At 37.7% G+C, this 14,618-nt stretch overlaps 1 protein-coding gene across 5 annotated transcripts in view; it reads right to left on the bottom strand.

The window, feature by feature from the left end:
* Positions 1–14,618, bottom strand: part of LOC131049560 (uncharacterized) — a 234,492-nt gene that overhangs the window by 13,187 nt on the left and 206,687 nt on the right. For all 5 annotated transcript variants that reach the window (XM_057983861.2, XM_057983767.2, XM_057983651.2 and 2 more), the window contains one exon: positions 11,954–12,019. In XM_057983861.2, coding sequence (XP_057839844.2) covers positions 11,954–12,019 — 66 coding nt within the window. Of the gene's footprint in view, positions 1–11,953; positions 12,020–14,618 lie in introns of those variants that run through there.

Here is a 14,618-nt window from a genome sequence, read left to right as displayed (position 1 = left end):
AGGGTTTTTGAAAAACTAGACTTAGAACTAGAATCAGAACCCTTCAAGGTACCACCCAGTAAAATTTTAGTGAATTCTGAGCACTTACTATTTTTAGTAAGTTTCACTTCCTCCCGAATTGGTCTAATTTTGCTGATAATCAAACTTACTATTTTTAGTAATTTCTATTTTTAGCAAGTTTCTATTTTTAGTAAGTGCTTTCCTAACCTATTTTGTCCAAACCCTAACATTTTGAAACACTTACTATTTGGGAAAATCTATTTTTGGCAGGATCTTCACAGGAAAACATTGAAAGCTGAATATCTCTGAAGACGCTGAAGACTGAACGTTCCTAAAGACCATTTCTAAATCCGGAAGAGTCAGAAGGCAGACAATTTGGATAAAAAAAAATGGTTAGTATGGAACTCCTATTCCAGAAGAAGAAAGCATGCAAAATCATGTAAGTCTAGAAATTCACATCAATCCACCAATGTCATCTTGATCCGGAAATGGCCTGAAATTTGACTTAGTCTGAAAATTTGAAAGATCTTCCAAAATCTAGAATTTGCATTATGATTCCTAGGGGACCTGCAACCACTCTCAAACATCCTGCCAATATATATGAAATATAACTTAAAGTATAAGAAAGGAAAAAGACATTGAAGATGCCACTTATACTTAAATGTTATATTTTATATATATCCTGATGAAGAGAATGAGGAAAAATCATAAAAATCCTTCCCCATGTGAATTCATCGCCCAAGTTTGGCCAAGGGCGCCAAACAAAGGAGTCCATGGAGAATGTGGAGAATGTGAAAATCCTTGCTTAGGTGGTTTTAGCACCCATAATTCACCAAGGGCGCCAAAGTGAAGTTGACATGGAAAGCATGGAAAATTGTGAATTCCACCACTTAGTGAAAATTCCGCCCTACTCCAAGGGTCTAAGGGAGGGCACTAAAGTGGAGTGCTCAAGGAGAATGGAGAAAGTTTAGAATTCCACGCCTAAAGGAGATTAGCGCCCAAGCCATGATGAAGGCGCCAAAGAGGTGTTATCCTAGAAAACCTTCAATGTGATGAAATTCCTTCTTCCTAACAAAATTCCGCCCTAAGACATGGAAGGGCGCCAAAGTGGATGATGCATGGAAAAATGTTGAAGTTAAGAATTCCTTGCCTTAGGGAGAATTGAGCCTAAGGAAGGTACCAGGGTGCCAAAACTAGAGTTTCGTGACTCGCGGCGAGTCACGCGAGTCAGTGGGCCCAGTGACCCCTGTCGGGTCACAGTGACACTGACCAGGGCTCAGACAGGTCAGGGGGCGTGCCTCGCCTAACTCGCCGAGTCAACGAGTCACTCGCTGACTCGCCGAGCCCGAGAGTCGTGACCCGACCGGCGTCACTTAAAAAAGTGCAGTCCGATCACTCTAGAGGAAGTCGACCTCGAGTCCGATTGGCTCACTGAGTCCACCGATCCAGTCTTCACTGATGAGGACCTTGAGTGGGTTGACCAGGCAGACAGAGAGGCTGAGGCTGTGGCTATGGCAGAGGAGGAGGATAGAGCACGATCAGGCACAACACCTATGGCTACTCATACTGGCACATCACAGGCAGAGACTATGGCTACTCAGTCATCCAAGACCTACCTTAGACGCCTTTCTAGAAGGCAGATAGACGAGGCTGAGCCAGAGCATGAGCCATAGACTTGTTTTTGTTTACACTTTACAGTTACATATATGTTTGGGAACATTTGAAGTCATGGATTTTATATACATTGGACAACATTTATAACTCATGTTTTCTAATTCCTTCAGCTACAATTTACATTTCTACGCATGTGATGGATGTATGTTTATGTATGTGATCAAATTAGCTTCTATTTGATGATGTTATAGTGTCTTTAAGCTTAATTCAATAATGGGTGTATGAAACAAGTTTTAAATCGTTAAAAATCTCTAAATTTAAAGGGTTTTCTTATTTTGTTGAGTCGTTGCTGAGTCACGAGCCGAGTCAGCCTTACCGAGTCCAAGTCTGGGAACTTTGGCCAAAACTTGATGGTCATGGAAAGCTTCAAAATCACAAAATTCCTTACCAGTGCGGAATCATTGCCCACGTCCAAAGGCAGGTGCCTAAGTCAAGGTATCATGGAAGAGCATGGAAAGGATAAATTTCCTCTATCAAAGTCAAAATTCCAAGCCCAATGAGGAAGTTGAAAATTTTCTAAGGCAAGCTGAATTTCACGTTCCACGCCTAAGTTTGAAAGTGCAGGATGGAAATTTCCAAGGCAAAGGAGAATTTTGAGGGTTGAGGAATGGAAATGCAAGAAATCCCCTCGAGAATAATTTAAAAATTTCTATTTTTAGACACCAAATCTTATTAAAATCCGAATTTTTTTTGCAGATTTGGAATCGTGAGAGATTTCTCTCTACTGGACCCGGGTCCTAAATTTTAGGGAAATCCCTAAAAAATAGGAAATGTGGCAAATTGATCAAAAAGCTCCCTGCATGTGTGATGAATTCAAAGAGCACAAAAAATTCCTTCCTCAAGAAAGAAATGCACCCAAGGTGCAGAATTCCAGGAAAGTGGAAAAATTGACTAAGTGATAGAAATTCCTTTCTTCAAGACAAAATTCCAGGAAAGTGGAAAAATTGACTAAGTGATGGAAATTCCTTCCTTCAAGACAGAATTCCAAGAAATGTGAAAATTTGGCCGTGTTGTGGAAATTCCTTCCTTCAGGACGGAATCAAGGATGAACTGGACAAGAAATTCCTCCTTGAATTTCTTTTTGAAAAATCTATTCTCGGGAATCAAATCACATCCAAATTTCAAAAATTTTACAGATTTGGATTCATAGGAGAATTCTCTTCCTCCTGGACTTGAAACCCTAATTTGTGGAAAATTCCTAAAAAATAGGAGATGGTGAAAATTGATGGAAAACCTTCTCCAAGCAAGGAAAGTTGAAGAGACTTCAAGAAAATTCTTCCTGAATCAAATTTTCTCTCTCCAACAATTCTAGATGTGCAGGAGCGGATATACGATGGCGGGGTCCACTTGCATGGTGAGGATCTATTGAACGCATGGCAGTATGGTGGCACATTCATTGCTGAAATATTTGACCAAATGGCGACCCGGTCATTGCATGTTGAATTTATGGCAGATTCCTTTTGCATGTAGCCGCTGCATTTAGGAGATGATGGTGCATTTATGGCATCATGCGCAATTTTTGCATGAGGGTACATTCATTGCATAGTGGGCACTTTTTGAATATAATGGTTAACTAATGCTTTATGGGTGCCATTTTTGGCAGGATTGTAATTTATTGTATATGGGCTTTATGGGGTATTAATTGTTGATTCCCACCTTGTTGCATCTTGAGTGGAGAATCTTTTGGGCAAACCTTAATTAGGGTTTTGCATGTAATCATGGCTTGAGGTCCCTATATAAAGGGGTGACCCCCTCATTTGTAAAAAGGAGGGAGCTTTGTACGAAATTGTTGCGATAAGTTTTTGAGATAATAATAGTGAAACATTGTTCTTTGATGGTGTCCACTTAAGTTATTTTTTCAAAACTTGCATGGTTTAACCTTCCTCACTTAGAGTAGAATTTTATTTTCTCAGTTGTTAGATAAAGTGCTTTGATTTCAATGGAGAATGTAATGGTGTTTGATGGATTTCCATGGTTCATACTTTTGGCATCTTGTTGATTATAAGATGTTGTGTAAAGTTAGCTTGAACCCCTAAATTTGTGCTAAGTTTGATTGTGGATAGTCGTTTGGATTGTGCCGTTTTTTGGGTATTCAAATGCACTTTCTCAATTTGAAAATCCTCTAGCATCCCCAGAAGATTGCACCGGTTCTTGTGGAGTTGTAGTTAAACTTGGCGAAGCAGAGCTTGGTTTGATTGGAATTTGTCCACCAAAGCACTATTCATTGATATCATTGCCCTTACGAGTAGATTTAGATCCTTCTAAACCCTTTTCCCCTTTATTTTCAGTTCATTTTAGTCCCTTTGAAGTAGGAGCATCGCAAAATTGCCATATCTGATGATGGAGTTCCAGCCATAGCAAGTGAAAGAACGATCCAAACATAAGGCCTCTTGGATTACCAGCAATCACATCAGCCAACTGAGTCACGTCCGTAACATAAAGGAACCTTGGAGTCGATTGTTTGAACTTCTTGCAATCTTAGCATGCAATCGCACTTTGATCAAGAGACAGTGAAGTGACCGTTAGGCAACTTTATTTTGTGTTCGATGCTGTCATAAAAAACACGTTAACAGGGTGAAAGAGAATTATGATCGACATCATTATCTCTAAGTAGCTCCAAAGAATCTAATATGTGATTACTAGATTCAATCTCTTCTACATCCTCTCGAATGCATGACCCTTGGGATGAGGTAAGAGTCATCTCATGTTCCAAAGGACTTCCACATGTGTTTTTCTATGTAGGATCCTCTTGGTAGCCAACCCAACAACCTCCTATTTCATTTGTGATAGAAGAAGCTGAAGAGTACAAGAATATACTGAGGGGGGGGTGAATCAGTATATTAATAAACTTCTACTTCTTGAACTTTAATCACAATCATATAACTTATCTCATAAGCATATTCATTGTATAATATTATTCACATGAGATCTAACTACTATGAACACAAATAGAACACAAAATATATACATGGAAACCCTAACGGGAGAAAACCATGGCAATAAATGCTTATATGAATATCTTCTTTTACAATATTTGTAGGTAGTGACCCAAAGAAACGGGACTCGGACTCGGCTCGGACTCGGCAAGGCCAACTCGGACTCGGACTCGGCGTCAGACTCGGCGTCAGACTCGGCCCCAGACTCGACTGGACTCGGGATAGTGAAAAACTCAAGAAATTTAGAGATTTTTAAATATTTAAAACTTGTTTCAGACACCCTTTATTGAATACACCTTAAAGACACAATAACATCATCAAACTCGGCTCATTTGATTACATACACAAGTATACATCAATCACATAAGCATAAACGCAAATTGTAGCTGAAGAAAATAACAAACATAGATATATAAATATTGTCAAATGTATACAATATTACAAAACTCATGGAATAAAAAATCCATGTCATCATATGATCATCATCAAATGTTTCATACAAATACCAAAGGTAAATACAACTACAAGTCTATGGCTCAGAGGAGCTTGCACCCTCCAGCCCCAGCCCCCTGCGAAGGCGTCTAAGGTAGGTCCTAGATGATTCGACTGCCATAGCCGCTCCCCGTGACACCATGCCATGCTCACCAACATCAGGAACATCCGTGTCACTATCTGCCTCTGAATCTCCTGTCTGTGCTCGTGCTCTCCGTTCCTCCTCTACCATGGCTACAATCTCAACCTCTATATCTATCTGGTCGATCCAATCAATGTCAGACTCGGAGGTTAAATTTTCTCTACTTCTATCGATGCAGTTTCCCCCATATTTTTCGACAGGGGTTTGGGGGCAGCACCCCCAAGGTGGGGTCAAGGGGCAATGCCCCTTGCGTGCTCCCTGTCGCGATACAGGGCGAGGTCGAGGGGCAGCGCCCCGCAAGGCCAAAAAAACTTATTACGAGTCTGAATTAGGGTTTCTTTGAGAGTCTTCCTTAGGGCCTGGTTTTGCTCTTGTTGCTAATTGGGTCTTGCTTGGTGAGTGAGTATCATTCTTGAAGGTCCAAGCTAGGTCAAGTTGGTGAGTGATAAAGTCTGGAATGTCATCCTGATCTTCAAATGCCCTGAAGTTTGGCTAAGTCTGGAATGTCCTGATCCTGAAATTTGACTAAGTCTGGAAAACTGAAGAATCCTCCAAAAACTAGATTTTGCAATATAACTCCTGGAGGCCCAAAACCACTCTCAAACATCCTGACAGTATATATGGAATATAACTTAAAGTATAAGAAAGAAGAAAGATATAAGGAAATGTCACTTATACTTAAATGTTATATTCCATAAAATGATCCTAACGGAGAGACCAAAATGTCAAATTTCGCCCTTCCAAAAAAACTTATTACTTTTTAAAATGTTTTTTTTTTGGTCATTTTATTAACTCAGCCAGTAGCCGAGTCTGGGGCTCAGGACTCGCCGAGTCTGGCAATTTTGAGCCAAAATCGCCAACTCGGCGAGTCCGGCGAGTTTACTCTCCAGACTCGGCCGAGTCCGAGTCCGAGCCCCTGGGACTCGTTTGGCCTGACTCGGACTCGGACTCGCCGAGTTTGGGCGATTTCGGGCGAGTCTCGTTTCTCTAGGTACCAACCTACTAGAGGCACCAACCCCTAAGTTTGTTTGTGAGCACCAACCTACTGGAAGCGCTAACTTCCAAATCTGAATTTTGTGAGCATCAACCCACTGGAAGCACCGACTCCCACTTCAGAATTCGTGAGCACCAACCCACTTCACATAAATCTGATTTTCCACCTTGACAATGTTGCTATAACAATGGATGATGGATCCACAGTTTAGCATAACTTTCTTCCACAAAACTGCTATATTATCTCCACAAATCTGTTATAAATCTGTCATAATTTCTTCTTCAAAAATCTTCTATGAACTCCTACACCAATCTGCTATAAGTTACTTATAGATCTACCACAGTATCTTCTATGAAGTCCTCACATTACCTTCAAACCTGCCAATAGTTTGTTCACAATTTAGTCACAAGAATTACACAAATCATTCACTATATGTTCTATCATCTTCTTCCATATATTCATCATTTGTGAGTTAATTTGTCTTGTATACTATCATCTTTCAAATCAGCACATTTATATTCATATATCTTCTTGTGTATATGATTGACTTCACACACACTCTACAAACACACCCCTCTTCTCATTCCCAATCTCCATATATACCTTTCAAGTCATAAAGTCATACCTCTTCACAAATGACATGTCTTATTTTTAAAAAGTAGTGACTGATCAAAACAGCATGTGTCTTTTAATTTAAATGTGCTTGGTAAATAAGATTTATTTTAAATTGCACCCTTTCAAGGAATCGAATCCTTTAATAAATTACCAACCACGTCTATTCATTATGCACCTCATTGTTAATCAAACTTTTTGTAATTATTAAACAGATTACTCCTTCGTAAATCGCTAACCTTGCAACTCCTTCATCGCTGACCCACAAAGTTGACCCAAATATATGTTGATGTTGAATATTCAATCATATGAGTTGGTTTGTCTTGCATAGCCGATTTTCCAACATAACTTTATGAAATCTTACAAATGAAGTTGCTGTAGTATCGAGCCACGTTGGACATACCCATCGTTGTTCAGTTATTGTGCTGCATATGTATTCCACGTTGGACATAATCTGTTATTTCCAACTTCTATCGCTGTGCTTATCATAGTCGCTGTACTCACTGTTTTAGTTTTCATCATCAAATTGTTCGTTGATGTATATGTATTCATCGTATTATTCGTATTATTCATGTCCATCATACTAAGTCGATATTCTTTGATTACCACCAATTCAAGGCATAATACACATCGATCAATATAATAGTTTGTTGACCATGACCATCAACACGTAATCATTTTTTTTCACCGATCACACATGAGCATTGGTCTATCCATGCATAACTATTGTTACCTTTGTTTTAGTGTTCTCCAATTAATATCGCATCTTTTAGTGATTATTATACATCACTAATAATCGCATTTTCTGACTTGTCTTACATATCGATCTTTATCAAAATAATTCCTCTCTAATCTGTTCTTCTATTTAATCTTTATATAATATGCTCTAAACAAATCGCACCACTTTACTCATTCATTAAACATCGAACCTTTGAGAACCATTACTAGTTAAAGTTGCACTTTAATCACTCCATATTATGAATAAGACACTTTCGTCTTATTATAGGAAGCGCTGCCATGTTTGACCAGATATATGCAATCCTCAATATCATCAGACATCAATAGCAAGCTGCTACCTTGGTGATCGGGCTGTTTCAAACCTTGTCTATGTATTATTAGCAATGAAGGATACTTGACATAATCACAAAAATCTTGATTTGGTGATCATATTAATTTCAATCCCAAACACTTATATCGCTGCTCATGAAGTCACCGCCATTCTCTATCAATAACTTGCTTGTGTTGATGCTACTTTATATAACCTCATTAACATCTGAAGTTATTCCCAGCATATGTTTCCATTATCTTCAAACATTGATATGTCGAGACAAGGCCCAATTGCATTACTTAATGACCAAGACCTTAAACAAGAGATCGGCCTCTTCATGTATATTTAATTTTGTATCTTTAAATAAGTTAGCTCATTTAAATCACTGTCATTCTCCTATCCACGTCCTTCTATATACTTCACACTAATGAGTATGAGAACTGAACAGCCCAAACCATGAGTGCCAAGTAAGAATGGCGAGTGTATTTGCCTTACTAATCGCTGTTATTGTCTTTTAATGTATAACGCTGCCATTTCATTCATACGTTTTTATTTAATGTTGTTTCTTATTAAACTTACACCATCTTTATATCAGTCGCTGCACAATATATGAGCTATGTATCTTATTAATAGAATCGTAATTAATTTGTTTGGCTATAGTTCAATAACCAATCATAGCCTTGTTAAATCTACACTTCATTTTCTTTAGTCACTGCTGATAAATATAGATGTTGCCTTCTATATCGCTGCTCTTTAGCTTGATCAACTTCTCATACTTGACCATATTGTATGAATTCTTATGTCTTTTCCTACATAATCAAGATATGTCAGCTCTAATGGTTGTTTGTCTTGGACATCAACAATCAAACATTGCTATATTACTGACAAATCCAGTTTTCTATCTTCAAACCTTGCTCTTATTTAACCATACCATCTTGTCCCCCAATTGAACCTTACTCCTTGATATTAATAACAATCAATCCAATAATCTCATTCATACATCTACCTGATATGATTTTGACATCAATGACAACTGTACCTTTGACATCAATGACAATACTTTCACCAGAAGCACATGAAGAATCAACTGCTTCCGTTTCTTTAAAGTATCAAAAACTAATTCCTCTCCTTGTATGTTATTATTCTTATTTTCTGCATGTACAACTAAGGGAAGATTCGGAGAATCTTCATTCACTTCATTTCCTAACTTTATTCTTTCTCGTCCTTCCTTATTCAAGTGAGGTTTGATTTTGTCCTCACATTGTTTGAATGCTTCATGGAATAATGCATACGCGGATGAAGAGAGCCCCTTTTCGTTTCCAAGCTGTCCATAGCATAGATGTGATGGTTTGGAGAATAACATTACTCTTGTGGATAGTTAGAATCAGAATATCTTTCATGGCTGCAAAAATATCTTCATCATGGGTGTCCTTGATCGTGTCGAAGAAAAGATGGAACATGTCATGGACTAGATCTTGCAACCCCAAGTCCACAAAAAGGATACTTGTCTTGATTTCCACAAATATCTTCGATACGGTCACTCTTCTTGAATAATGTGTACTACTAGTGTCATCAAGATCTTTGAAACTATCTATGATCAGGTGCAATACTTCTTTCATTGTGTTGTCGTCATAAGACACTAGAGGTAGCAAAACTCTCATTACCTTTCTTAAACTGTAACCAACAATTTGATCTCCTCATCATGATACCTCAGCCATTTGTGTTGTTCTAATGTGGTCACTGTAAGAGTTAGGGCTATGTCTAATACTTTGGAGGATGACTCTTCAATGTGAGTCAAACATTCTTCTATCAATTTAAGTGTGTTCAAGATATCGTCCCAGTTGCAACTGAGTGCTAAGCTTGTTGCCTGCTTCAAATAGTGATCTTGCAAAACGTTTGATATCTTCTATTGCCATGATTAATCAAATTTTTTGACATTTACCCAAAGGCTGGCAGGTTCATTTCTCTGATACCGCTTGCAATGTCCCCTTTAAGGAACAATTAACTATATCCACTAAATTGCAATATATTGAACAAATGAACAATCAAAAATGAATAATAAGATATTAGATAGCTAATTATGATTACAACTCTCTTGAATTTCTGATATGAGGTCTGATTTGTATGTACAAGAAAATGATACTGATCTTAATACAACTCTGATTGCTGTTCCTGATTTATTGTCCTTATAACCATGTATCCAATTGTGTATAAGTCTACCTATATATGATAGATTATAGGCCTTGAAACCTGAATGCTTTTCCTGATTGATATCCTTATAATTATGTGATTCTATTATGAAGCCTTTCCTGATTTATGTACTTGAAACATATGCCTTATGTTATAAATTTCTGGTCTACTAGAGCAATCCAAATCTGGAAATTAATAAGTAATAAAAGTCTTCTATATCTTTCTCCACTCCATGTGCTATCTTCATATATATGTCTTTACATCAAAGTGTCATACCCTTTGAACATAGAGGAGACATAACTTCCTAATTCTTAATTGCAACCCTTCACTTAAATCATAAACTTGTCTCTTACCCACACCTTGAATCACATCTTTTGAGAATCATTAATATGTATAACAAAATCAGACCCTTGATAAATTCGCACCAATCCATTTATTATTCTTCATCAGGATTGCTTAATAATAATTGCTCCTCCTTGCTTATGGAATCGTAGAGTCCCATTAATCATTATTTACCATCAAATGCACCTTAACAATAGTTAATGTAAGTTGCACTTGTTCTTGGATTATGAATCGTTTTGTCTACATAACAAAGCATATCCTTAACCACCTTATTGGTTTGTCAAATCACCTTAAGGGATCGGGCTTTATTTGCTGACTTGTCTATTACATGTTACTGGTCCTGAACAACAAAACCGCTGCAAGCAATTATACCGCTACTTAGTAAATTCATTGTGCATTATGAAGTTGACCATTGCTTGTTTCAAGGTCACCACATTATCTTGTATTCGCTGTCATATATCAGATATATATCACATATAATGTAGTTGCTGTCATATATCAAAGGTTTATACTTTTATTGCTGCATAAGGCATATATGATTGCTCCTTACTTTTTAATACACATTACCATGCTTCTTCTGCATTACTTATGGATCAGCCAGGCACATGAATTGAACATTAAAGTCGTTGTCTTTGGTGCTTTGAACAGAATATGAATCGGTTTGCTATTTTTAGTTTTAATCATATAACCAATGGTTTGTAACTTTGTATTACACTTCCATTATATGCTTTTCTGAATGAGACATAGATGTTAAACAGATCGCCATATTGCTGTAGTCAACTTGGTTTGCATTGTTTTGTCTTTCTATCCATCATATGATTTCTTTTATCTACGAGGTGCTCATGACAATATGTACGATCTCGTCCATCTTCATTATGTAGTCATTGTCTTTGTAACAATTAGTGGGCTTTGGTCTTTATGCTTCTTTGTTAAGTGGTAGGGTTATTACACTTTTTTAGTAGTCTTAGAAGTTAATTAAGTCAACCAACTTTAATCATGTTCATGATCCAATTTCCAATCAATGTTTTAGTTGGCAAAGTTTGAAGAATTTTCTTAGCAAGTTGGTCCAAGGAACAAAGATTAGAAGAAGATAGTTGCAATATAATTTCTTTTATATCAATCTCTTTTTAACATGTTAAGCGTCTCAAGACAAACAATAAGAATTTACAAAGGTGGTAATTGAATCTAGCTGATAATGAAATATCTACTAATATTTAATTGTTAGATAGAGAAGTTCGAACATAACAGCAACTGTCTTATGAGAAAGAAATTCAAACTGAAAGAATCTTCTTAAAGGTTGTATTATTAAAAGTTTGACAAACTATCAATATTTAAAATATGAACATGTTCATATCTTTCAAATATGACTATTAGTTGTGTTGAAGAGAATAACAACATTACTCGATGCAAACAGAAAAAACCTAAGGTGTGCTATCAATATCATCATCTCATAAAGATAATTAACTGAAGGTCTTTCAATCTAAACCATAAACAAAAAAAGTGAATTCACCAAGAATGTTTACCTTCATAAAAGGCCTGTCCCTATTTGAAAATGAATCGATAAAGCTTTCCTTTAAAAGTAAAGAAACCTGCCAGGAAATATGTTTGATAAAAATCTTAGTCTATATTTAGAAGAGCAAAAAATAATTATTCATAGTTGATTGTATGGGAAATTAAAAAAAATCATTCAAGAATAACATTAGAAATGCATCAAAATTACACCTTAATAGATGTAGTATATTTTAAAATAAAATAAAATTAAGAAGTTGCCAATAGAGAATACAAGTAGTTCAGTAGATCTTGAAGTAGCTGAGCAGACCTAGCAGAGAAGTTAGAAGGTGTGATAACAATATGACAGATGTCATTACCAAGGCAGAAAATTCTTCACAATAGTAAGCAACTCTAAAAATCCCAAGAAATAGCCCGATTGAAAAGGATAAGAATAGCGTAGCGAATGGAAGTCATACATTGACAATTATAAGGGATCTAGCCTGTTGGAATAGATTAGTTGATGCCTAGTTGATTAATCAAGTATAGATAGCCAAACGAATAGCAGCCTTGCTCTTACAGTCAAAACCCAAATTTAATACATATATCCCTCGTGCATTGAGAAGATACATATTCTAAGGTTTTAATTCAAACCTAAAAATAAAAAAGGAACCATGAGTAACAACAATATATTTGAAAACTGATGAGAGACCTTGAAAATGTCATGTCCCCACTCTAGCTCAGTCTAGCAGAGACATGTGAGTCAGCTTATTATGGGGTCTTGTAGGCTGACAGGGTTGGACAGAGACCCGGTATGGTTATTCAGTGTTGGAGACTTGGTATTCTAGCAGTTATTGATCAGTTGGGAGACATTCCTTGTTTTTAGGAGGCAGTTCCTACTTTTTAGGAGGTTTGATCATGCCCAAGGTTGGGTCTCCATGAGATGCCTCTTTGGGTTCAGTTTCAGAGAGATTGGGCTTGTTTCCTAAATTTTAGGAGCATCCCTAGATTTTAGGGATGAGACTACCAGTGAATCCTTGATTTCCGACTTCAGTCACAGACAGGTGACAGGATGATTTTAGGGTTTGTAATGTCAGTTGGGCATTTTATGGCTATTTGGGTTATATTTTTAATATTTCCTAAGTTAGCGTTTAATAATTAAATAAGGCTAAGTTGTTAGCCATTTTGGAGTAATAAGGGGATTTTTGGCCTCATCTGGATGCGCACCCTATTGTGTGATAGCTCGTTGGAAAGATCTTGAAATTCTTTAAATCTTTCTCTTTGGTCTCAGGGCAATTCAGTGAGCGGATTTCTGTCTATGAGGAAAAAGGTCATTTTCTAGTAACATGACCACTTTAAAATAAGAAATTATAACATTTCCACTAGACCATGCCACTTGGAGACAATTAGGGTTCGATTTGCAATTGAGAGGGGTTATAAGGGGATAGGAGCTTCATTCTATCATCATCTTTTGCATATTTGACAACTTGTATGAATTTGCTCTGGAGAGCGATTTCTAGACTGGGACGCAAACCCCAGGATTAGGATTGGCTGGGACGTAGCCCTCAGCAATCTTTGGCACCGGACTTATAAGGCATTGTGTGTGGTGATTAAGGATAGAGGCATCAATTCTCAGTAGGGTTTCAGCGTGGCCTACCATCTTTCCAGTGGAGACGTGGTTCATTGCAGCTGGAGGAATGCCATTTGCAGCAAATACACCACGTGGTGTATAGGGTATTGCTTGTATTCACTTCCAGTGTATGTGGGGTTGGAGAACATTCTTCATCTTCCAGTTTGACTTTGAATTTGTATGAGAGCTTGGGAAATACATTGGATTCATTGTTTGGCTTTGTAATTCAGACAAATCTGCCTGGTACGATTTGCAATAATTCTGACCTTTGCTGTATACCTCATTTATTTCAGTATTGCTTCATATTTGCTGTTATCTATTCCTTCCTATGCTATTAAACAATCAAAAACACAAAAACAAACAACCCTTTCTGCACTTCTGTCTAGTTCTGTAAGAAAAACTTAAATAAACAGGAAAACAAAATTAAAAATAAAAAAATTACAGCAGGTTAACAGCAAAGATCTATCAGGGATCTTTCAGTGGTATCAGAGCCATGTATTCTGCCAGCCTGTGGGGTTAATCAGACTTTATTTCTATGCATTCGGGTAGAGCGGATATAAATAGGTATTACACACGCAGAAGAGCTCAGTACGAGCGTGAGTTTGGGATAGAACAGAATCCAGTCATGGCTGAGGAACAGGTGGGCGACAGAAGAAATCAGGATGAGGAAGAGAGAGAGATGATGAGGACTCTTATCACTACTCAGCCCAGGATCGTCCAGGCATTAGATAGGTTACAAGATACCTTGGATCGTTTGGATATGGATGGACACAGAGGTAGGCGTGGTAGGTCACCTTCAGTGGCTGGTAGTCACCGCAGCCATCAGTCCCAATCTTCAGTTGGGAGTTCCCGTCATTCCAGCAGGAGGCACCGCCATCGTACACCTACTACGAATAGGCCATTGCTTCCTCAGTTCATACCAGGTGAACAACCAGCACAAGTGGAACCACCGGAGGTTGGGTTCCAGGAGTCAGTTTTAGCAGCCACAGCTGAGTGGAGAGCTCTACCCCCTGAGGTTAGGGACGTTTTCCCTCTTCCCCAGTATTGTGCACAGCGTAGAGATACAACCA

The sequence above is a fragment of the Cryptomeria japonica genome, chromosome 2, assembly GCF_030272615.1.
Source record: "Cryptomeria japonica chromosome 2, Sugi_1.0, whole genome shotgun sequence".
Lineage (NCBI taxonomy): Eukaryota > Viridiplantae > Streptophyta > Pinopsida > Cupressales > Cupressaceae > Cryptomeria > Cryptomeria japonica.
The sequence above is the reverse complement of the archived record's forward strand: the minus strand, read 5'-3'. Positions and strand labels throughout refer to the sequence as shown.